This window comes from Vicia villosa, unplaced genomic scaffold (assembly GCF_029867415.1).
Source record: "Vicia villosa cultivar HV-30 ecotype Madison, WI unplaced genomic scaffold, Vvil1.0 ctg.000114F_1_1, whole genome shotgun sequence".
Lineage (NCBI taxonomy): Eukaryota > Viridiplantae > Streptophyta > Magnoliopsida > Fabales > Fabaceae > Vicia > Vicia villosa.
In genome coordinates this window covers 236362-260362 of record NW_026705022.1, presented here as the reverse complement: position 1 = coordinate 260362, position 24001 = coordinate 236362, and the positions used below count along the sequence as shown (strand labels likewise).

Genomic DNA, 24001 nt, shown 5'->3' with positions numbered 1-24001 from the left:
ATGACAAACCTGCATCTTCCAATCCAACTTATTGTACCAACCACATTCCAATTATACTACCATATCTATACTCCAAAATATTTTGAACGATTTTCCTATTTTTGTTTAAATTACTATTTTATCTTTGTTGATAAAGAAATATATTACTCCCTCCAATTTTTATTATAAATTCCTTTTTAAAAATATATATAACAATATATATTATTTTACAATATCACTAAATTATTAATATTATTTTTTATACTATACTCATAAATATTTTATTAATCTTTTTATTTTATTTTTTTAAATTAATATCATTATTAAAGAATAATTTTATAAAACTACTTATTATTTTTTTCAGTACAACAATTATTATATTTTTAATATGTATAAAAATGTCAACAATTTACCATAAATAAAAACACAAGTGGTATAGGAGTTACCACGTATATATTTAGTTTGTTGTGGCACATAAAAAAGAAAGGGAATAATTTTAAGTAAATTAATAATTCTTTTTCAACCCTGCCTGCTCTGAAGGATACATGAGAGCAAATAACCCAACATGCTTTATATATTATTAAAATTTGTGTGGCACAATTAAAATGTAAATATTAATGGAGATGTGATAAGAACAACAAACTCACAAGACTAAAAATAAAAAATAACTATTACAATATATGTCAATGCAGGCCAAACTCTTAATTCAATTTATATAATTTATAAACCATTGTTGAAAACAAAAACTCATGTAACTTCAAAAGTTAAAACCAATGTCAAATGTGCTTCTTTTCTATTTCATCTAATTTGACATTTTTGTTTAACATCCATTGCTTTACATTGCAACCAATAGTTACAATCACAAACTGAGAGAAACACAGATTCATAATCATTGCTTCAAAAAGAAAAGGATACTTCTTAGGAGCTTGCATTGTCATATAAACTATGTGAAGAATTAATGAACAAAATAAAATAAGGCGAATCGTTGTCGCGCCTAAATAGTTATAAACATAGTTGTTGTTCTCTTTAACTCTGCGTCGATCGGGTGTGTTGAGTACCAGGATGAAGAGAGCGAGTAGAGCGAAATATGGAACAATCAAGCCGTCACGACAGATTAGAGGGAACATGGAGAGCATTGCGAATTTCATGAACCACTTAAAAATAAAGGGCTCTTCCATGGCCAGCATGGTTGCTGGAAGAAGTGGCAGCAAAATGGACTTTTCATGCACTGTAAGGACATAACAGGAGCAAAGATGATTAGTAATAAGATTTTTTCCGGTCCTCCAAATTGGAAGCGTCGAGCAATTTGACCCCTCAGATTGACGATATAGCAAATTAGTCCATTACAATAAAAAATATCAATCGATTAAGTTGCTATCAAAATATTTCTATAGTAAAAATATATCAAAATCAATGAAGCATTGACGTGTTGTTACATGAGTGTAAGCTGCTGGTCTAGGGTTCAGTCTCTGATGGTAGCATTTATTTATATTTATGTATTAATGTAAACAAGTTGTTAGACATTTATAAATCAACAACTTTTTTAAAAAATATGAAGCATTGACGCCTGATGATCTGATGGACACTGGACACCTTTTCAATGTGAAGTGTCGGTGCTACATAGATCAAAACCACCGAAAGACCTAAATATTGACTCAGGTAGTTCTATGGCGTTAAGGAAATCGCATAACCATTAAAGGGACTACATTAAGGGACTAAATTGCTATTTCGTAAATTTAAGGGACTAAATTGACCGACCCTCACAATTTCATAAAGTGCTGATTTACTCATAAGAAAAAAGTACGAACCTTGAAAAGAAAACAGGTAAAATGAGAGAGAACTGTTGAGCAGCGCATAGAGGAATCCTTTATTACTTGGAGACTTGATTTGTTGAACCATTGAAAGAAAACATGATATGATTGTTGCAGAGAAGCTGATAAGTTTTAGTGGCCCTGTAGTAAACAATCTCTTCCACTTTATGAGAATTGAAGTGGCACACCAAAAATTGGCTACATAATCCTCAAATATTCCTCTTTCGAAGGGAGCAAGACGAGAGAGGACCTGTTACAAGTTTTACATGTAAATAACAAGGATAAAAATCCACCTTTTTCTTCATAGATTGAAATTTAAAGGGTCGGGAAGACAGAAACGCCATGTAGGTTTTAACATGAAAAAAATGCATTATTCAATTTTAGGAGATCAAAGAAGAAGATATTTTTCAAAAAATGAAAAGAGTAAAACGGGCAAAATCTTAGTTACAAGGAAGCATGATGGCAAAAGTAATATACACGACTTCTATGCAAATATACCATAAGTTAACAATATAAATGCACTTTCAAATGGCCAATTACAACACTGTTACCTCCAAAAAGGAATTTGTTGAATAAAGATAAGGCCACCACACCGCTGCAAAGGTTCCTATGACGACAAATCCTAGTTTTGACACCTCAAGGACTGGATGTTCCCGTCTCAGGCATTTGCCAAGTAGATGGCTAAAAAAAGCAGGCGCAAAATATGCACTCATCTGTAAAAGAACACATAAAACAGATATCATATCCGTGAAGAAAGTAAAGGGGAGAAATGATAAGGTGTGTCGTTTTGATTTTAGATACAGTTCATGATGTCCTTAGCTTATCAACCAATAAGGGCTACCAGATACATTTTTTTTTCTGGCAGCTAAATGGCTCTGTCAGCTAAAGACCACATTTCACTAAATAACCGAAGAATTTATTGTAAATTATTTGTTGAAATACACAGAAGACAGTATCAAAGTCATAAAGGCTTCAAATTGATTCGGTGAAGTGTTTAAAAATTGGCTTCATTGCACTTTTAATCTCTTGATTTTATCAGGCTCACAAAAATAGTCCCTCCACTATAAAATCAAACTTTTTGGTCCCTCAAGTTTCACATTTGTGGCAAATTTCGGTACACACTCGTGTTCTTTGGCTCGAAAATGGGTGATTTTTGGCCCAAAAAAGTGAAATTTGGCCACAAAAGTGGTATTTTCTCTTAAGGTTCAAATTGGGGTAATAAATCATCACTTTATTTTTGGGGGGAGGGGGGAATTGCCATTTTTGGAGGCTGGATTGAGAACAAAAATTGCAACAATGTAAAATCACTAATAATGATTTGGCAGCCTATAGTTTTTCTTGGTTTCCCACTACCTCTATAAGGTGAAGATGAAGATTGCCCCCACTTATAAACATATGTTCCGGGCACATATTGTCCGATGTGGGATTAATACCCTCCTTATCAATCAGTGCTTCTATGAGTTTTCTCCATACATACTCAAACCACAAGACGGGGTTCTTCTACCATCTTTTCTATTATAAAGGTTGCTTCAGTTATGTTTCTAATTATTGTGTTTCTATTCTAATAGTATATTTTTGTGTGAAACCACCCATCCATCCAACGTAACATTCTCATCTCTACAACACTAAATTTACTTTCTTGGCTTTTACCATCAAAAGTTCAGTTTTGTACAATTAGGTCAACTAATTGGTATCACAACTACAATGATAAGGCAACGAAGCTCTAGACGGATAGAAGGAAAAAAAGATGTAGTATCAGATTATAAGCACATATCAAAAAAATTGATAAACATTCCATCTTAGTTAGGGTATTTTTTATCACTCGTAGTCGAACTCGGTATCCCCAGACTTTACAACACTCAAACCCCGGCGCACCGACCACCTGCACTAGACCTCGGTATCTTAACGATTGTCTTAGATAAACATGGGAGTATTAGAATCTGGTAATCAAACTGGTCTGTAAGGACGACAACTTTTTACTACTTCGATATAGTCGTACGCTTGCAACGTGTCATGGTACAAAAATGATTACATAGACAAAGTAGATATCTTGAAGAAGAAAAAAAACAAATGAACAATAGACCAAAACTATGATAGAGGAGACTAACCTGTTTATGATTTAGGGCTAGAACATAAAGAACAGAGCCAACAAGATCTTTCCCAGAGAGGATAGCAGCAACAGCTGCAATAGTAAAGCCCAAGCTGATACAGTTGTACTGAAACATAACAAAATGCAACGTTGAAGAATCAAGGCGCTTCCAATCGTATGACTGATAGAGAAGGAAAGAGCCAAAGGAATTAAACAGCATATGAACTTCTGTTATGAAGAAACCTGAAAATGGCCGTGATCGATTAAGATCAAACATGGGTTTAGCAAAAGCATGGTAATATGCCATGCTATATCAGTTTTACGGCTCCGTGAAGGTTGATTATAATGAGCAATAATAAAGTACAAAACTGCTGGAAAGAATATCAGAGCATCGGAAGATATCACTGTCCACCTCATAAGTTGTTTTCTGCAAAAGTAGGTCACCATTTTTAAAGGAAAAATAGAAATAGCAGTAAAGTCACTACTTACAAGTTACAACAGCATTTTAACTAACGTAGCAAACCCAGGTACTATTTGAATGATTTGTTTGATCTTAAATACACCACTTACTTCTAACAACTTGATTAAATTCTAATTCTCATTAGCAGCATTTTCCCCACAATATCAAACTTAGGTATTATCCAAGTGACTTGATTTTAACCAAAGCGGATTAAGCACTTGCTTTACTTCTAACCCTCTCACTAAGGATTGTTTCAACCACAGATCAAACTCGAGTACCATACGAACAATTTGATCTTAACTTAAGCTGATTAACTACTTAAGCAGTGAAACCAATTGAGTAAACTCCAATCATCACTACGCCTATTCAGCTCAATTTAGTTTATCTACTAGCATAACCACTTGCAAGACTATTTAAGATAACTTATGAAAACCGCTTATGACATGTCTATAAGTTAATTTCAGCTTATTTCCATAAGCTCTCCAGGTTAGCTTATGCAAACCATAGTTTTAAATTGCGGCCGCAATATTGCTGATGCGGTTGTCTTCGCAACCACATCACACCACAATTGTGGTGTGATTTGAAATTGCACGTCCTTCTACATTAAGAACCACATCAGACAACTTCGCATGGGTATCTTTAAGTATTTACGTCAAAACTCAAAATTTAAAACCCAAAACTCAATTTACTTCAAAAAAAATCTTAACGTGCATTTCACATTCTTCTCAATCAAAATTCACGCTACAACAGCCGCAATACGCATAATGATCGTAATCACACACCCACACCCACAATTTAAAACCATGATGTAAACAAATCATAGCTTATATAATAAAACAATTGAATTTATTTTATCTTATAATCACTTATACAATAAGCACTTAAGCTAGAATCACTTAATTAAGTTGTTAATCAAACCAGGCCTAGATCAGTTAAACAATAAGTCAAACATATTAATGGGGTTCAAATCACACTTACCCAAGATATGATTCATGCCCTCTTGAACTGAAAAGCGAAACAGAACCGGGATGAAAACGTCGAAGCAAAACTCCATGAATCCAGCTCTGGTAAGCAGTGAGAGGAGGATAATCAAGACCCCAATAACTCAAATCATTATTCGTTCCATTTCTATACCATTCACGAATCGGTAAATTGATCGTTATCTCCATCCAATGTCTCTGTGCTTCAAAATCTCCGAATTTCGGTGGGTTTCCGAAGCCTGAATAAGGGTATAGCGCTACTAAGAAACGGATCAGGAATGCGAATAAAGCGATTGTTGTGAATGTTGTTGGTGTTCCTTTGTGGATTAAGGAAGACCAGATGTTGTCGTTGTCTACATCGTCGTAGGTTGTTGTTGGTGTTGGGTGTTTCTTCTTTGTTTTGTTTGTCATTTTTGTGATGAGATCGTGACAGTGATGAGAGTGTGGAAGAAGAAAGAACACTGTCTAATTACCGCAGTCTACTACAAAACGACGTCGCATACTAGAAAACATTATTTCAGAGTGTCTTTGGATGAAGCATTTTAATGAGGTAACGTAATGTTTTGAGGGAATTTAATATGATTTGCACAAATTTATTGTCTATTAACAATATATAAAAGTTAAAGTACCTGGAATTTCCACGTATGCCCAAACTGAGTTTAACTTAAACTAATCTAATCACTAAGGGCACATTAGTCTTTATGTTAAATACTGAAACATGGTTGATTGTAATTCAAATTTTGCTGACATGGCATCACTACAAAAATCTGCACGATTTATTTACCCAACTACACAATTATCCCTCTAAACTTTAATTATATTTATTATCACGATAAAAATCCATCAACATTAAAACTAGCTGTGAAATATGAGCAGCCAACCGATACATTGATACTGCAAACACGTTTCACGATTTTCAACCCAAAGCATCCTTTCCCAAGATTACAACGTTTGATTTACTGTTGAAGGATATTAAGATGGATGCATACATTCCAAACCCTAAATTTGTTGTTCATCCAAACATCAGTCTGTGTGGCTTACATGGTTGAAACAAGGATCACGGTGGCTGCTGTTGGAGGGGATCAGTCGCGGTTTGATCCAAATATGAAGGGTGGCGCGATTTGGTAGAAGCTCTTGGTGGCGTCGAAGTTTATGAGAGGTGCGGTTGGGATTTAATCTGCGGCGGTGATTCTGACTGAGAACATGATGCAGATCTGGAAAAGAAGATACTTTTTTAAGGGATATTGTGTTTCTGCCGGTGTCGGAGCTACTCCTTAACCCTCCAAATCCCAGGTTTGTTTTCATCATTTATTTCCTAGCATTTTCTAATTGAAGGGTTGACTTTCAATTGGATGTGCAGTATATTTATCCTCATGCAGCTATTGATTCCAGTATTGGCTTGAATCCAACTCGTCAATTGGAGCTTTCAGCTGCAATTGGAAGCAAAGATATATCTATGGGTGCTGAAGTTGTTTATCTGCTTTGATAGAGTATTATCTTTCATATAACACTACCCTTAACTCACTGTTTTTACAAGCTGATAAAAGAGAGACCTTGAAGGCGTCGTACATTCATTATGTCTTTGAAACGAATTTAACACAGGTTTTTTCTTTTTCGTGTTTTTGTTTTTGTTACAGAGAGAAACAATTGTTTTTGAAATTGATTGTTTTGTTAGTCTGTCCACAAAGTGTTCGTTGAATTGTATGAACCAAAACTGAACTTCAGATTACTTTGTTGTTTTTGGGGTGTTAGCTCACTGATGTTTTGTTGAGTGACTCTATGAAGAGGTTTAGGAAACCCCAGTGTCCTATTGTTGAGAGGCTGACAAACTCACTCATAATGTACATGATGAACAATGAGAAGAAGCTCATGTTGGTATCATCAAGCATGCTATGGAGATTATCAATTTTCTCACTGATCAGAACCCAATTTAGGTCATTGTTGATGTTGTCTTCAACAGGTATGCTTCAGCTGTTGTTATCTTTTGATTAGTTGTTATAAAAAGGTTTTGTTTTTTTTGTTCTTAAATCTGAATAAATCGATTTTTCTCTCACTTAATTTTAATTTGTATGTTCAGGAAAAAGATTGAAGATATCTCGGAGGAAAGGCATCATCGACTATTGCTACTAATAGAACATAGGTCTTATCCTCACTCCAAGTTTTATACGCCCATAATATTCTAAAATGTAGTTGGTATTCTGTGATGACTTTTTTGAAATTTGGGTATATTGACATGAGAGATTTGTGTAGACTTATATCAAAAGACAAAGCAATTGAAAACAAATTATGTTACTTTTCTATTTATTGTTACTGTTAGGTGATGAATTTGATGCTACTTCGCTTTCCCCGTGATTTGCATATATATTGTGGTTCAACATGATTTGATGCTACTTTTATTAATTTATACTTGACAGATTGTTGAGGATGCAAAAAGTGTTGGTATATAGTTTTTTGACAATAAAAGAATACAGTGGCAGTATGGCACGACTATATCGTTATTTGGATATGTAGCTGCAGTAATATAATTCTGCAATTTTACATGGCTTAATATGATTTAAGAAAAATATTTTTAATGTTTGTGGTTAATTGAAATTTTTTCTGCTGAAACAGGACTGCATGATTGTTCTTCATTATTTGGTCTATTGAGGAAGATGAAGTAGATGAGATAGATGATTGTTCCACAATGAAGAAGTTGTGAGTTGTTTGGTCTATTGAGCTGCATCAACAGTTCATGGTTGTTGTGAATCAAGTGGGATTAGACAACACGTGTCTCTCAGTTATGTTATGTCCTTGCAAAAACATTCCCTTATAGTTTTCTCTAAATAGGTTGTTACCTCTACATGTTTTTCCATTTGATATTGATATACAAAGGTTATTCCTAAAAATATTATCTCTACAGAATAATCATTTCTCTTTAATTTTCTTTTTTAAATTTTAGCAGCCTATATTTTAGTGATTATAAGAATGAGAAATATAGTTTAGATATAGTTTAGGTGATAGAAACTGAGCATGCCGGTAGAAGTAGAGGGAATCAAATTGAAGATATTAAATCCCAGTAGAATAAAAGGGTGAGAGAGAGAGCAAATCAGGTATATATGATTGATTCTCTTCAATTATTTGAAATTAATGTTCCTTTCTAGAATAGTAGTTTTTATGTATCATTTGACAATTTTCAGTTAGTATTTTGTTAAAATAATTTGATTGCTTATATTTTTCTTTGTTCTTTTCAAAAGGTGAGATTCTGAATGTAGAGAAACAACTTCTTCAACCAGCAACTACAGCTCCTGCTGCGACATCGTACGTCACAGTTTTGCAGACTGAAATGGCACCTTAATTGGGTACCTTTTCTTCTATGTAACACTACCGATGGATTTGTGTTGTTATCTATGTATCAGTATGTTAGTTAAATGATATGGTTATATCACATTTTCATGTTTTGCCTATGCCATGAATATTTTAGGTAGTTGTTCTATTTGGTTTTTCCCAAACATAAGAAAAGATTATTTATCTTTCATATTGTTGGATTCTTTTTCTTATATGAGGAAGCTTGCATCTTTAGTATAAATAAATTGCACTAAATGATTTATCATGGAGGAACCAATTCATCATTATTATTAATTATTAATAACTTTAAAATATAATTTAATTTATAATAAAAGCAAAATAAATAGATAATTTTAAATTATAAATTTTGAAATTAAAATTAAATTTCAAAATTAAATGTTTGCAAACACACGGGTACTGATATAGTATGCATATGATATTGATATTAATCTATTGATTTAAAAATATGTCTTTTTTTAAAAAGAATAAACTATTTTGGTAAACCAATTTTATTTTCATTATTTATATTTTTATTATATTTTGAAAACAAAAGTGTGTGTAGCATGGAGTGTAGATATTCATTTAGAACTGAAATTTGACGGGGAACCGTATATATTGTAGGTTGGTTAAAATTGTAAATATGATATAATAAGAAGGATTTAAAAACTGATATGTGATGAAAAGCAATTATAAATTTTAGATTTGAATTTTTTTTAGTTTTACAATTAACTCATTCAGTTTCAATTGAGTTTTGTTAACTGATCTGGATTCACGGTTAGATGTAAGCATATCTATGAGATATCAGCCTCATTTAGAATTTATTTCTCAATTTATCTTAATTTTTATTATTTATACAATAAATTTACTGAATTATTAGGTAATTAATCACTATATTGGCATATGCATTCAAGATAATTTATAGTTTTGTTGAAAATTATTATGGATTTTAAGTAGAGGAATGGAAAAAGACACCAATATATTAAAAATTTAAGATAATGTGAAAAAAATATAAGAAAATCAAATGTTATTGATAATTAAGAGAATTAATGATAATGTGAAATAATGTGAAGTAATTAAATTAAATGTTATTGATAATTAAAAGAATTAATGATATTAAAAATTAAGAAAATTAATACAATAATGACAAGGTAAATAGAACTTTTAAAAAGGGAAATATATTGCACAGTCATGTAAAAGTGGAAATATATACTATCAATAAAGTCTTGATTTTAAAATGATGGAAATTTAATGTAAATAAATTCAATGGCTTATATTAATTCAAAAATAACACTTATAATTAAATTAAATATTTCTTAAGTATAATATCACAAACGGACTTACGTAATTTTATCATGCACTAATTTAAAATTGCACTAAACTATAGAATAAGAATATGCAAGTAAATATATAAATTTTAATATTTATTAATTTATAAAATGAAATAGAAGAATAATAACCTTTCAAGCATAATACAACTACTTTGCTTTGTTCATCATGTATTCCATGCATAGTGTTTTGTTTCACATTTATGTAGCGCTCTTCTAAGTTATAAAAATACTAAAACAAAATAAAAATTTTAAACTAAATTTTTTATAATTTAGAAGTTAAAAAATTATTTTATCATAAATTAAACGTAAGTGTTACTTTATTTTTTAATGTATATTGTTGATCCAATTTTCTTAAAACGACATTCTTTTTAAATACGGGAAAAGATGTATCTTGGATATAAACATTTTTATAAACGAAAAAAATCTATTTTTGATGGAAATATTTTTATAAAGGGAAAAAATTATTGTTGATACAAATATTTTTAAATTAATGATTAAGTTACAAATATTTTCAAATAAGTTACAAATATTTTATAAATTTGAATAAGTTACAAATATTTTACATTTTATAAACGGAGAAAAGTTTACTGTTATCTGATTTTATAAATGGAAATAAATTACAAATATTTTATAAAAGGGAAAATACTATTGTTGATACACTTATATTAATAAAGGGAAATAAGTTACAAATATTTGTATAAATTAAAAAAAAAATTGTTGATACAGTTATATTAAACCCAAACGGCCCCGTGCGATAGCACGGGTATCCCGCTAGTTTGGATACAAAAATGAAAGAATTGTTAAAATGATGGAAATTTATGAAGTATTTTATGTAAGTTGAATTTAATTATTTTGAAATGACACAAAAAATCAAAGAATTTAAAATTCCTTCCTACTCCATAAAATGTATTGGTTACTATTATTTCTTCAAATTTTGCAAATTGGTCCTCATATTTTCCAAAATTATAGAATTGACTCTAATTTTTTTAAAAAAATTGCAAGTTAGTCCTTAATAATTTTTAAAATTTACAATTTGGTCCTTCAAAATTTTAAAAATTACAATTTGGTCCCTACTTTTCAATTTTCTATTTTATAAAAAATACCCAAAACTCTAACAATGAATTACCTTAATACTCCATCCAAACAAAATAATTTAAAATGAATGGATTTCAATTGAATCATTTGAATTGCTTTGAATTTTAAATTTCTTTAAAATTTCCAATTACCTCATCCAAACACACTCTTAGTCTCGAGTTGTAAACTTTTATTACGTTTTAAAATGAGTTTCGTTTAAAGTTTTTACCAACAAATTCTTTGAATGTAATGTTGTGATAAGACATTAATAAATTAAATTTATTAAAGTATGAGTGGAGACCCATTTTGGTCCCTCAAAAATATTACACGACTCAAATTAGTCATTCACAATAAAATAGACTCAATTTAATCCCTTATAAAATTTAACCGGATCATATAAATCCTTCTGTTAATTTTTTTTTCAAACCGGTTTTTTTCTAGTTTCAAACCGTGACTGGATTGCCACGTTGAATTTTATTTTATTTTCATTTTCTAAATTTTTATTTTTAATTTCATTTTTAAACAATTATAGCTTAATAATATAAAAAAAACCAAAATTATTTCTTATAAGGAGTTGAACTCAGGCCCATGTGGTTAATCTTAAACAATTCTAAAATTAAAATACAAAATACAAAATTTGTATTAATATGGTCTCGAACCTAAGTCTCTTCAGATTAAATGACAGTCAATTTAATAAAATATAAGTTGATTTGTCTATTTGTAAATGATAGTCATTTTACTAACAATAGAAATTGATTTGTCTAGTTGTTATTGATAGTCACTTTACTAACCGTAGAAATTGATTTGTCTAGTTGTAAATGATAATCACTTTATTAACAATAGAAATTGATTTATCTAGTTGTAAATGATAATCACTTTACTAATAATAGAAATTGATTTGTCTTGTTGTAAATAATAGTCACTTTACTAACAATAGAAATTGATTTTTCTAGTTGTAAATGATAGTCACTTTATTAACGATAGAAATTGTTTTGTCTAGTTGTAAAGTGAAAATCATTTAACTTGAAGGGACTTGGATTTGAGACCTGATAAAAATTTATGTATAAAATTTGTTAATATTAGTAGAAATCATGAAAATTACTTATTTAAAAATTACTTTATAAGAAATAATTTAGACTTTTTTGGTATTATTCATTGAGAACTGTTTAAAAATGAAATTAAAAATAAAAATTAATTTACTATTTAAAAAAAAATCCAACGTGTTAGTCCAGTCACGATTTAAAATTATGAAAAGAACCGGTTTAGAAATAGAAAAAAACCGATTTGAGAAAAATATTAGCAGAAGGACTAATATGAATCCGGTTAAATTTTGTAAGGGATTAAATTGGATCAATTTTTTTGTGAGGGACTAATTTAACTCGTCTAATATTTGTGAGGGACCAAAATGGGTCTTCACTCTTAAAGTATTAGAAGTAGTGTAAATTTATTACTATATTAAAAAATGAGAATGAGAATTATTTTAAAACAAATTTTATTTGTTAAAACGGCCGATATTTTAAAATGGAGGGAGTAATTTAAAATCTCAAATCTACTATCTAATAATTTACTATCTAACAATAACAAATCAATTGTATGATATGCCAAATTTACCTTTCTTATTCAAATAAATTAGACTCTAATATGAGCTTATCAATAAATAACAAATGTGTCAGTTAAAGCACTCCTTCTTATAAAAATGACTAAGTAATGGATGAGTAATGCAAATAAAGTGATGAGATCCTGCCATTGATGAGAATATATAAGAAGAAAGAACACTAACTCAACACTCCAAAACGAAGTCCGGATTGGTTTTTAGAATATAAAATAGTAACAAACCCGTGCGTTCGCATGGGTTTTAGTATCGGACGCGCATTTGTTTCAGATATATATTTTTAATAGAAAAAATGTATATTAAAATACTTAACATTTTGTGGGAAAAAATAAGAATAATTAACATTAAATTGTGTCTAAAAAAATTCGGGAACAAAATTGAAAGCAGCAAAATTAAATTGTGTCTAAACAACCTTTTGTAACTTCATGTTTTCGTTAATAATCAATATTTTGATCAGTAACTTCATGTTCTCGTCGTTAATTTCAAAATATTTAGATCAGTAACTTCATGTTTCCGTTAATATTCAATATTTTGATCAGTAACAACATGTTCATGTTAATATTAAATATTTTAATCAATAACTTCATGTTCCCGTTAATATTCAATATTTTAATCAGTAACTTCAGGTTCCCGTGAGTATTCAATATTGTGATCAGTAACTTCATATTCCCATTAACATTCAATATTTTGATCACTAATTTCAAGTTCCCGGTTATATTCAATATTTTAATGAGTAACTTCAGGTTCCCGTTAATATTCAATATTATGATCAGTAACTTTATGTTCCCGTTAATATTCACTATTTTGATCAGTAACTTCATATTCACATTAATATTCAATATTTTAATTAATCAGTAACTTCAGGTTCCCGTTAATATTCAATATTGTGATCAGTAACTTCATGTTCCCGTTAATATTTACTATTTTAATCAGTAACTTCAGGATCTCGTTAATTTTCAATATTCTGATCAGTAACTTCATGTTCCCATAATATTCAATATTGTGATCAGTAACTTCGTGTTTCCATTAAGATTCACTATTTTAAATAGTAATTTCAGGTTCCCGTTAATATTCAATATTGTGATCAGTAACTTCATGTTCCCGTTAATATTCAATATTTTGATCAGTAATTTAAAGTTCCCGTAAATATTCAATATTTTAATAGTTGATTAATTTCATATTTAAATATTTGAATTAATAGTTTCATTGTTCTATTTTATATAATTTTCATATTAGAAGAAAATAAGTTTATTAGAACTTTATTGCATTTAGTTTTCCTTTGCCAAATAATAATTATCATCCATAAAATTATTAACAAAATGATTGCATTCAATAGAATTTGATATACTAATAGAATTTGACTATAAATAATAGTAGTATGTTACAATTGAATAAGTAATACACTTTCTCCGTGTGTATATATATATATATATATATATATATATATATATATATATATATATATATATATATATATATATCCTATTTACATTGATAACACATATTTGTGAAATGACATCAATAACAAATAATTTTACTAATATTTATTTGTGCAAATATTATTTTAATTGTATAAACTTCATTAATGACATATATTAATATAATAATATTTTGAATCATATAAATTAAAGTTAATGATAAGTGACACACATTTTTGTATTTTATCCAATAACACATTTTTTGAAGTATATTTTTAAATTCATTTTAATTGATTTTTTTTTAAAAACTAAAAAATATTATTCTTTTCTTAAAAAATATTATATCTTAAAATAAAAATTAAATACTATTTTAAATGTAAATTAACAATCATTTAAAATGATCATAATAATCTTTTTATAAAAAAAAATTATTGGAATACTTTGATTAGTAATTTATTAGAAATAATTATTATAATGTAATGAAAAGTGAAAGGTGAAAAGTGAAAGGTGGATTGGAAAAGTAAAAAGTGAAAAAGTAAAAAAATGAAAAGTGAGTTGGAAAGTCAAAAGTGAGTTGGAAAAAACCAACAAAAGACATTTTTTTCCCTTAAATTTATAATTTAGACTAAGATAACAAAAAAGGTATTTTTGTGATTTCCAAAACAACAAATTTTCTTCTATTATAGATTATAGATAAATAAACCATTATTTTTAGTCTCATAATGTAATTTTTTTAATGATTTAAACTCTCAAATTTATTATGGATGTGTTTTATTGAAAGTAGAGAAAAACGCAAGAAATGAGGGTTTGAATTGGGTTTTCAAAACTTTTCCCTTAGAAATTCTATGCATTCAAAATGATGAACAATAAAGAGTGCAATGAAGATAAAAATGACACATTCATGTTATCCAGGTTCACCTTAGAGAAGGTTAATCTTATCCATCCGTCAAGGTGATTTTGTCTTAGAAAAAGATTTAATCCACTATCATCAAAATGATTACAAATGCACGGGCTAACCGCCAGTGACTAACAACCAAAGCAACGATCAAGCTGTTAGTGATCTCTTAAAAATTGTGACTCAACTGGTCCCCTAAGAGATATAACGATCATTGCCTCCGTAAGGATTCTGACCCAACTGGTCCCTTTGAGGAGATTTTTCCACAATGACAATTTGTCAAAGTCTTTTTGAGTCTACATACTAACATTAGTCTCTCAAGGAACAAACAACTATCAGTTGCTTAATGATTTGTGTTTACATGATTGCTTTTTATAAACTGATTAATCAATTGTTAAGTACAAGAGATAATAACACAAAGTGTTAAGCAAGTTATGAGCAACAACTCTTTGCTTTTACATAATTATACAAAGATGTATTTGATCAGCACTTGGTTAGCATCTTGTAGTGTTCTTCTTTTTCTACTTTCTTCTCATTCTTTATCTCCTTTATTGTTTGGCTTAAACTCGCATACCTTTTGCATCAGCTTCCGCATATGCTTGAGTATATGAGCTTCGGCACTTCTTCTAAAATCTTTGACATTTTTTTATAGCCTTTTCAAAAGAGAGATGTTGTAAGGATATAAAGTTCCTTTCCAATATCAATAGATACATTCCAACTGGTAAATTTAAGTGTAGATGTTTGGAGAGTACGACATGTCACTTCATATGCATGTAGCTTGCAGTGTTATCATGAGATAGTGGGACACAATTTCTGTGAATAATACACATGCTTTTTTTGTAGTGGATTTGTTGAGCATACTATTGTACAATTAACTTCTTGAGAAACTTTCTTGATCTTATCTTCAAAAGAAGTACTTCCATTTTGAAGTAATAAACTTGGAAGATATTAACTTCTTGTCATTGTTCTTTTAATGTATTTTTTGATGACTATTTCAAAAATTAATACAACGTTGTGGAAGACGTGAGAGCAAAGTTATCCACTAAGATTCCAAAATGAAAGAAATTCAAAGTAAAACAACTTACAATATAAATCATGCTATTAAAGTGATATATGTGATTGTGGCACGTTATCTTCTGATAGATCCAATTAACAACGAAAATCAAAACTCATGACAGAAAATTTAGGGCTGATCAAAATTTACTGAAAATATTTAAAGGACTAAAAATAAAATTTAAGATATGTATTGAAACTGTTATGGATTGGAATAGAATTATGCTTGAATTGAGGTACTTGACTTCTTATACAATTTTGCAAGTCTCCGAAGCAGTAGAACATGAGAGTAGATCTGCAAAATTAACACTTCAATGTCTAAGTTAGTGAATGAGTTCAAAAAGGGATAGACTGAAGTATGAAAAGCGTGCGTACCTTAAACCATACACATATAGATGACAACATAACTTTGTATTTTGACATTCATACACTATCAAATATCAACAAAACTCGTCATATTTTGACAACAACTTTCCATTTAATATGTAAAAATTAAATTAGACAAAAGTGGAATAATAAACATAAAATAATAGCATAAAACAATATAAAAATTATTAGAATGAAACAAAATAAATAGATGAGACGAGACGAGACATTAGTGAAGATGTGCGATAAAAACAAAACTGAAATAGGGAACATTTCATAAAAATGAGAGTGTGAAAAAGAAAGAATATAAGAGAGTAGAGATTAGAGAAGAAGATGGAAGATGTATGTGGCAAAAAAGGCGCGATAATACTATTAGAGATTTTAGAAGATAGGGTCTGAAATCATATGTGTAAGGATGAGAAAATTGTTCGTAATCATAAGGCTAAGGTATAATAGGTTTAAGTTTGAGTTTGATTGTAACATAATGCGGTTTGATTCGGTTTGGTTCGGTTTACAAAATACAAACCGCAAACCGAACCGTGCGGTTTTGTTAAAAGATGGCTCAAGCAAATCCGAACCAAATGCAATTTTTTGCGATTTTGATTTGGTTTGGTTTAGTTTGTAATTTTCTATTAAGTTGGTTTGATTTTGAACACCTCTACCATTGCGGATCTAACATTACCTGTCTTCACACAATTCTAGAATAGAGAGCACGATCTATTCTAACTCTCAATATTTTTTCTACCTGTACTCATATTCTCGTTTGCCTATTTGTTTTTCATCATAGTAATTCTTAGAAATATAAGCCATGCTAATTCTTAAATACAATAATTAACTGATTCTTAAATATAATTAGTTAATTATATCGTTAAAAATATAACTAATTCATCCTATCGACCTTTGCCTAACTAATTATAGGTTAAAATTAAGAAAATTTCTTTATCCACCTCTTTATGGGGGTGATCCCCATCGTAAACCCCTGCTTCATAAAAGCATTTTCGAAGTAAATTTTTTTTCAAAATTTTTCCAGAATTCGGAAATGCACTTCCGAAAACATCAAATGGGGGTGTTTTCGGAGATGCATTTCCGAAAACACCCATTTTTTTGGATTTCGGAAGTATACTTCCGAAAAAATCTTACCCAGAACAACAACTTTAGAAAAACCCCTATTTTACTGCTTTTATCTTTCTTCTTCTCTCATCTTTTTTGAAAACCCTTTTATTTCAACATTTATGAACTTTGAAATGCACTGGTAGCATATTGTACAAGAAAACAAGTTACAACATTTCAAGCTACCAAGCTACCTGAACTTGTTTGGTGCATTGGAGGTTTTATGATAGTGAAGCTGTTAGGAAGTGTTAAAAAAATAAAAAGGATAACTAATTAAGATATTCTGTCACACGCACACGCATACGGATTTAGATTCTTTGTTCATCACTTTTGTGTCTATCATCACACTCACATTGGCCACAGTGGAAGTTGTTGGTCTGGGTATGCATTTTTCGGAAGTATATTTTCGAAACCCTTAAAAATGAGAGTTTTCGGAAATGCATCTCCGAAAACACTCCCATTTCATGTTTTTGGAAGTGTATTTCCGAATTCTGGAAAAATTAAAAAAAAAAATTATTTCAGAAATATATTTTTGAAATAAGAGTATTTTTGATTTTTCGCCACAGAGGTGACTAAGAAAGTAGGAGGTAGGTAAAGAAATTTTCTAAAATTAAAGAGAACATTTAAAAAAAAATAAAAAATAAAAAAAAATAATGTGAGATAAACCATGGTTAATAATTAACACGTTATAAACAAAGTGACATACACCATTTGGAAATCATCTTATCGGTTACGATTCTTCGCCGCCTCTCACCGGACCGGCGTAGTCTCACCGTTCATTCTTCTCTCTTCTCACATCTCAATCGCGCTTCCATTTCGCAACTCCCTTCTTCCAAATCTCTCTACCCTCTCTTCTCAGTATCCAAATCAACTTCACGGTAAGTTTCAAGCAGCACTCTTCTCTTGTACTTCTTGATTCCATCGAATTTTTCAATGTTATGAACAAATTTCAATTCAAAATATGTTCTTTCTAGATAAACTGAATCAATTGATTTTGTAATATGCTTTTGAGTATTTGATTATCTCTGTTTTTGTTTCGGTTAGGGTTCTGATCATGCAATATGCTTCCTTGATTTCAATTCAAAATTTTTTCTTTGTAAAATTGTTCTTTTTAAATTCTTATCGGTAGGTTGATATTAGTTTATTGTTTCTGTGGGTTTTTTACATGCCTAGAATTTGGGTTTGCAACTTCATGTTTATATTGAAGTAAATGTTATTTAAATAGTGATAGGTGCTTTGAATTTAATCTTTATTATGTCTCTACAAAAGGTTTTTCTGTTACAAGAGGTTTTGCTTTTAATTAAGCAAGATATGAAGCTATAAAACATTCCTGTGATTGAATTTATATATGATCATATATCATGGTATTTTTTAATGACATGATTCTGGTTGTAGAGGCTACTGCCATATACCTGATGCAGAACATGTAGTTTTTTACTAATAAACAAGTTTGTAGTCAAATGTTAAATTAGCTACAAGGAATTGAGCGTGCATCAACTCTTTTTAAGTCTTATGGTCCTGTTGCTGCTGAATTGCTGATAGTTTTACTGGGTGACCATTGTATCTTAATTCTCTGTTTGCCACTTCAACTGAAGTTTAACACATTCATATTGAGATGTATTTATTTGTATGTAGTTTGAAGTGTTTCTATGTAGAGTTTCTGATAGGAACTTGAAATTCCTACCTTGAAACGATAGGTCAACCATGTTTATTTTGATGCTTTAGTTTTATTGATGACAAAGGGAAAATGTACACGGAGGACTCTGATCCCCTCAAACTAGAGCACTCTCCCCTTTTTCTAAAATAAACTCTACTCCAGTAATTCTATTTCTTGAAGTAGTATGTATATATAGGATCCCTAACAGTTTCCCCTCAGGTTCTTAGTCAGATCACAGATAGAATCAACATGAAAATTGAGTATTTACTAAAGGAAATATTATTCTCTATCAAATTAGTAATTTTCCTGTCTTATCTTTCCTATACATCTCTAGGTGTTATTTAAGCTTAGGCTATGTATAACTGACTCAAAGATCATTGGGCTTCATAGCCCGGGCTTTCTTTGCACACCAATGACACCATAATTGCATGCACATATTAAACATTGTGGTTCAATATGCAGAGCCATAGAATAGCTTTCACACTGGTCTGCTTTGAGCTATAATTGAATGCAGAACGACTATTTTGCTTGGAGGCATAATTACAAGCAGAACCATAACTTTACTTTGAGCCAACCTTAGAGGAAATCAGGACCAGTTTTGAAATCTAATCCATAGAATAAGTTTATTAGTTTAAGTATGTACGTTGTTTGAATTTTCATTAAAACCAAATCATGCACACTCCTATGTTTTTGTTTGGAAGATCTTAGAGAGAATAATGACTTATGCTGGTTTAGTGCATGTTGTGATTGGAACTTCATAGTTCGATGATGGAATAACTTGTCTTTTGTGGTTAATGTTGTGATACATATTATCAGTTTAGTTGAGCACTTGAGCGGTTCAGTTGCTTTGATTGATGTGTGAAATCTCTGATTTATTTTACAAAGTTCCCGTCACTTTCAGTTTTCTGCTGAAATTATATGACTTAATCATGCTTTGATGATGTGCAGGAGTGAAGCTTGTGGTGCCCACTTCATTCAATAAAGATGAACACCATCCAAGTTGCCGCAAGCAATCCTGGGATCTGCATCAGAAAAAAGTATCAGCCACACCATTTTCTTTCTACACCACATGGATTGTCAATGAATGCCAACCCTCTCTCTAGGACCTTCCTGATCCCAAGAGCAAAATCTTCATCTGGCTTACAATGTTTGCCTGTTTTAAAATCTCGGAAACCGCTCCATGTTTGTTTGGCTGGTGGTAAAGGGATGATGGATAATAGTGAGGTATAATGCACTTTCATTTGAGTTATACTATGCATTTTGCCTTCATCGTTTGGTTTATTATAGATGCTAAATTTTCCTTTAGATTCCCTTTGAGAGAACATGTAAAATTTATTCTTTTAAGCTATTTTGAGCCGAATTTGCGCTGGCTCACGTAGGAAATGCTTAGATGTTACTACTAAACTGTATTTATATTTCCGCAATTTTGGTTTTAATTTTTCTTCATTTTATGAATATTGATGATTAGGATTCCCAGCGGAAATCTCTGGAGGAAGCTATGAAAAATTTACAAGAAAAAATCCGAAAGGGAGAATACAGTGGGGGAAGTGGGTCCAAGCCACCAGGTGGACGAAGTGGTGGCGGCGGTGGCGACGGCTCTGGTGGATCAGAGGATGGAATGTCGGATGAGGCCCTTCAAGTTGTTTTTGCAACAATTGGCTTTATATTTGTGGTACACTCTCCCTATCTTGCTCTCTCTGATAATGATGTATGTGTCACCATGTCTGATATGATAACACCATCTTACATCTTTTTCAGTATATCTATGTCATCAACGGCGTGGAACTTACAAAGCTAGCTAGGGACTTCATCAGGTATCTGCTTGGAGGAACTCAGAGTGTTCGATTAAAGCGAGCATCATACAAATGGGTACGACTTTATAAGAAGATTACTGGGCAAAAGGAAGTTGATGAGGATGGGTTGGAAAATGCTCCGGCCCGATGGAACATCGTTGATTTCTACCGAGATGTCGTTAGGAATTACATGAAACCAAATTCAAATGAGTAGAGATTAGGAGCAGCTCTAGATCCCCACATTGCTGAACCTGATGAATAGGTGCATTTGTGGTTTTGTTTGGGAATAATTCTTTTAGTTTAATCAAATTTCAAATTTTCTTAGATGGTTACAAAAATTTCTTTTATTACGATTTTTTTTAATACAAATTTTCTTTTAATATGGTTATGAAAATTTCTTTTAATGTCTTTGTAACTTGATGTCAGAATAAGAGGGCTACAGATGTGTGTTAATTTGAGGATCCTACCATGATTATCCTCTTATAACTTGTGTTGATTGCATCCTAAATCACTGTATTTTTTCACTTTGAAAATGCAATGCCAATTACTGATGTGAAATATGGTTGTTGGAGTTAATTAGCAGACAGATGAAATGTGTAGAAGAAAAAAAAAAAGATACGGAGATCAAACTATCATGTAAATAGTCAATATGTAAAAAAAAAGTCATTTTAATCAGAGATCGAGTTAGAATTTAATCATGGGCATGTAATAGTGTTAAATTCTTTAAGGCTATGTTTGGGAGGGAAGGTAGGGGAGGACTTTGAAAAATAGGAAGAATTGGGTGAAAAAAATAAAAAGATTTTGGATATTAGAGTTTTGGAGTGTTTGATTTTATTCCTAACACCAAAAATCTCATAAAACGGGGAAACTCAAAAATTATATTGAAAGAGGGTTTTGGAGAGTTTACATAAATTTTTCAAATATCTTTTAGGTTGTTATACTGTTTTGAAAATTAAAAAATTTGTAATGATAATGACTCTTTTATCATTCTAAACAAAATCATATTTTCAAAAAATGTCAAATATTTTTCTATATTTTTTTAAAAATTCGTTTTCGGAAATCCTGCCCTCCAAATTCTCAAATGAGAAAATTTTGACACCCATTGCAGTTTCCTCTTAAATGATTAGTCTAGGACCAATATAAGTTATAATAATGGCAAATTCTTATGATAACTAATTGTGTACTTGTAACTTTAATGTAAATTGATTAAAAAATTTGGATTACTTTAAAATAAAATAATTTAAAAGGTCACATGATAATGAATAATCTTGTTTGATTATTAAAATGTAAAAATTATTAGTTAAAAAAACTAAGCTAATTGAAGTCACGTTTGATTATCTTAAGAACAAAATAAGACACATAACATCTAAATCGATTGTTCTTTGGTACGATTCTAAAAAATAATTGTTCTGGTCTGGGCCGAGCAGGCCCAACCCTTGTTACCAGCCGAGCAGGCCCAATTCCCTTGGGCCCAATTACTGGACAACAGATAAGGGCTGCCCTTCGCGAAGACTCTGGCCGAGCAGGCCCAAACCTTTAGGCCCACTTACTGGATAACCGTCAAGGAGTTATCCACGCACGAAGACCACGCGTCACGCAGCGAGGAATTCGGTCAACCACCTCCGAACCCTACGCTATGATCATCCGGAACGTGAGTCTCCTGCTGACTCAGCCCTAGCATGGGACGTTCTGGCAGTTCCCTAGCACGTGGGCCTCCAGTTGGATTTGGCCCAATTAGGGAACCTTGGCCCAGCGCTGGGGGCTATAAATACCCTCTTTCACTAGAGGGTCAGGTATTCTATTCTTAACTCTAAACCTCATTCTCTGATAGCTACTGACTTAAGCATCGGAGGACCTTGCAGGTACCCCCCCCCCCCCATCTTGCTCTTCAAGCCAGATATTGCGCCTTGACGATTCTCCTGATCAGGTACGATCAGTGGCGCCGTCTGTGGGAACCTTGCTCCCCCTTCTTTAACAAAGATCAAAGCATAACCTTTCACCATCGTCATGGCCAACAACAACATACCTAGTCCTGATCCCTTCGTCCTGGAACAACTGATTGAAGATTCCAGCCGCGAACTGACGAATCGCCGTCGGCAGGAACGTGCTTTTTCCGGACAGAGGCAACAGATTCAGCACATTCAACACGTGCACGGCCTTCAACAAGTCCAGAACGTCGAACAAACCCATCCTGAAGGACAAGTTCAGAACGGGGAAGACGGGCAGACCCGGCCCCAGACTGAACCAGAGCAGCTCCAAGTGGTGAATGAAACTGATACCCGAGACGGGCAACCCGCTTCCTCGTTCACCCACACCTCTGGCAGACGAAGAAGCCGTAGCCCGGACTAGGAGGAACAGATCAACATTCCCGAGGGCGCTGATCCGACCGCCATTCTCCTACTCAAAGAGCTACAGAAGACCAACCGCCTCATCCGCCAACAGGGCGACCGCATCCACGACCTGGAAAGGAAGCGACGATATCGCTCCCCCCAACGGAGACGCCATCGGTCACGTTCCTATTCCTCTTCGCGGTCTCCTCCGAGGAGAAGTCGCAAGCGCAGTCCATCTAGGTCTCGCTCCCCCTCGAGAAGAAACCGGCGCCAGCGGTCTTATTCCCGCTCTCCACCTCGAAAGACTCGGAAGAATCAGAAACTTGAAACCACTGAAGCCAAGAGTCTCTCACCCGAGCAGGAACACCGAGGCCCCTCCAAAGCCGTGCAGAAAGTCCGCGAGCATTCTCCAAAAGACAACCGCAAAACCTCTGGCAAAGCACGCACTAAATCCCAGCGGGGCAGACATTCAAACTCCCCTGAACCTAGCGACGAGGAGGATTTCCGCAGTCCCTTGTCCGAGCAAATCCGGCGTGTTCGTCTTCCCCGGGGGATGGAAAAACCACCAGCCTTAGACCACTATGACGGGACCACCGACCCCGATGACCACATAAGGAGCATCGAAGCTGTCATGGACTACCATGTGGTACGAGGATCCATCAAATGCCGCATCTTTCCGACCACGCTAAGGAAAGGCGCGATGAATTGGTACAGGAATCTGC

At 32.0% G+C, this 24001-nt stretch overlaps 1 protein-coding gene and 1 pseudogene across 1 annotated transcript; one reads left to right on the top strand and one right to left on the bottom strand.

Annotated features, from left to right (window-relative positions):
- Positions 1 to 684: 684 nt before the first annotated feature.
- On the bottom strand, positions 685 to 5817 carry LOC131624337 (probable dolichyl pyrophosphate Man9GlcNAc2 alpha-1,3-glucosyltransferase). The gene is made up of 6 exons (XM_058895285.1): positions 5318 to 5817; positions 4123 to 4306; positions 3899 to 4006; positions 2342 to 2503; positions 1788 to 2040; positions 685 to 1207 (listed from the first exon to the last, which is right to left on the bottom strand). The coding sequence occupies exons 1-6, from the start codon at positions 5728 to 5730 to the stop codon at positions 756 to 758; spliced, it is 1572 nt and encodes a 523-aa protein (XP_058751268.1). The 5' UTR covers positions 5731 to 5817; the 3' UTR covers positions 685 to 755.
- Positions 5818 to 18194: 12377 nt separating this feature from the next.
- On the top strand, positions 18195 to 21331 carry LOC131624336 (uncharacterized; annotated as a pseudogene).
- Positions 21332 to 24001: the final 2670 nt, after the last annotated feature.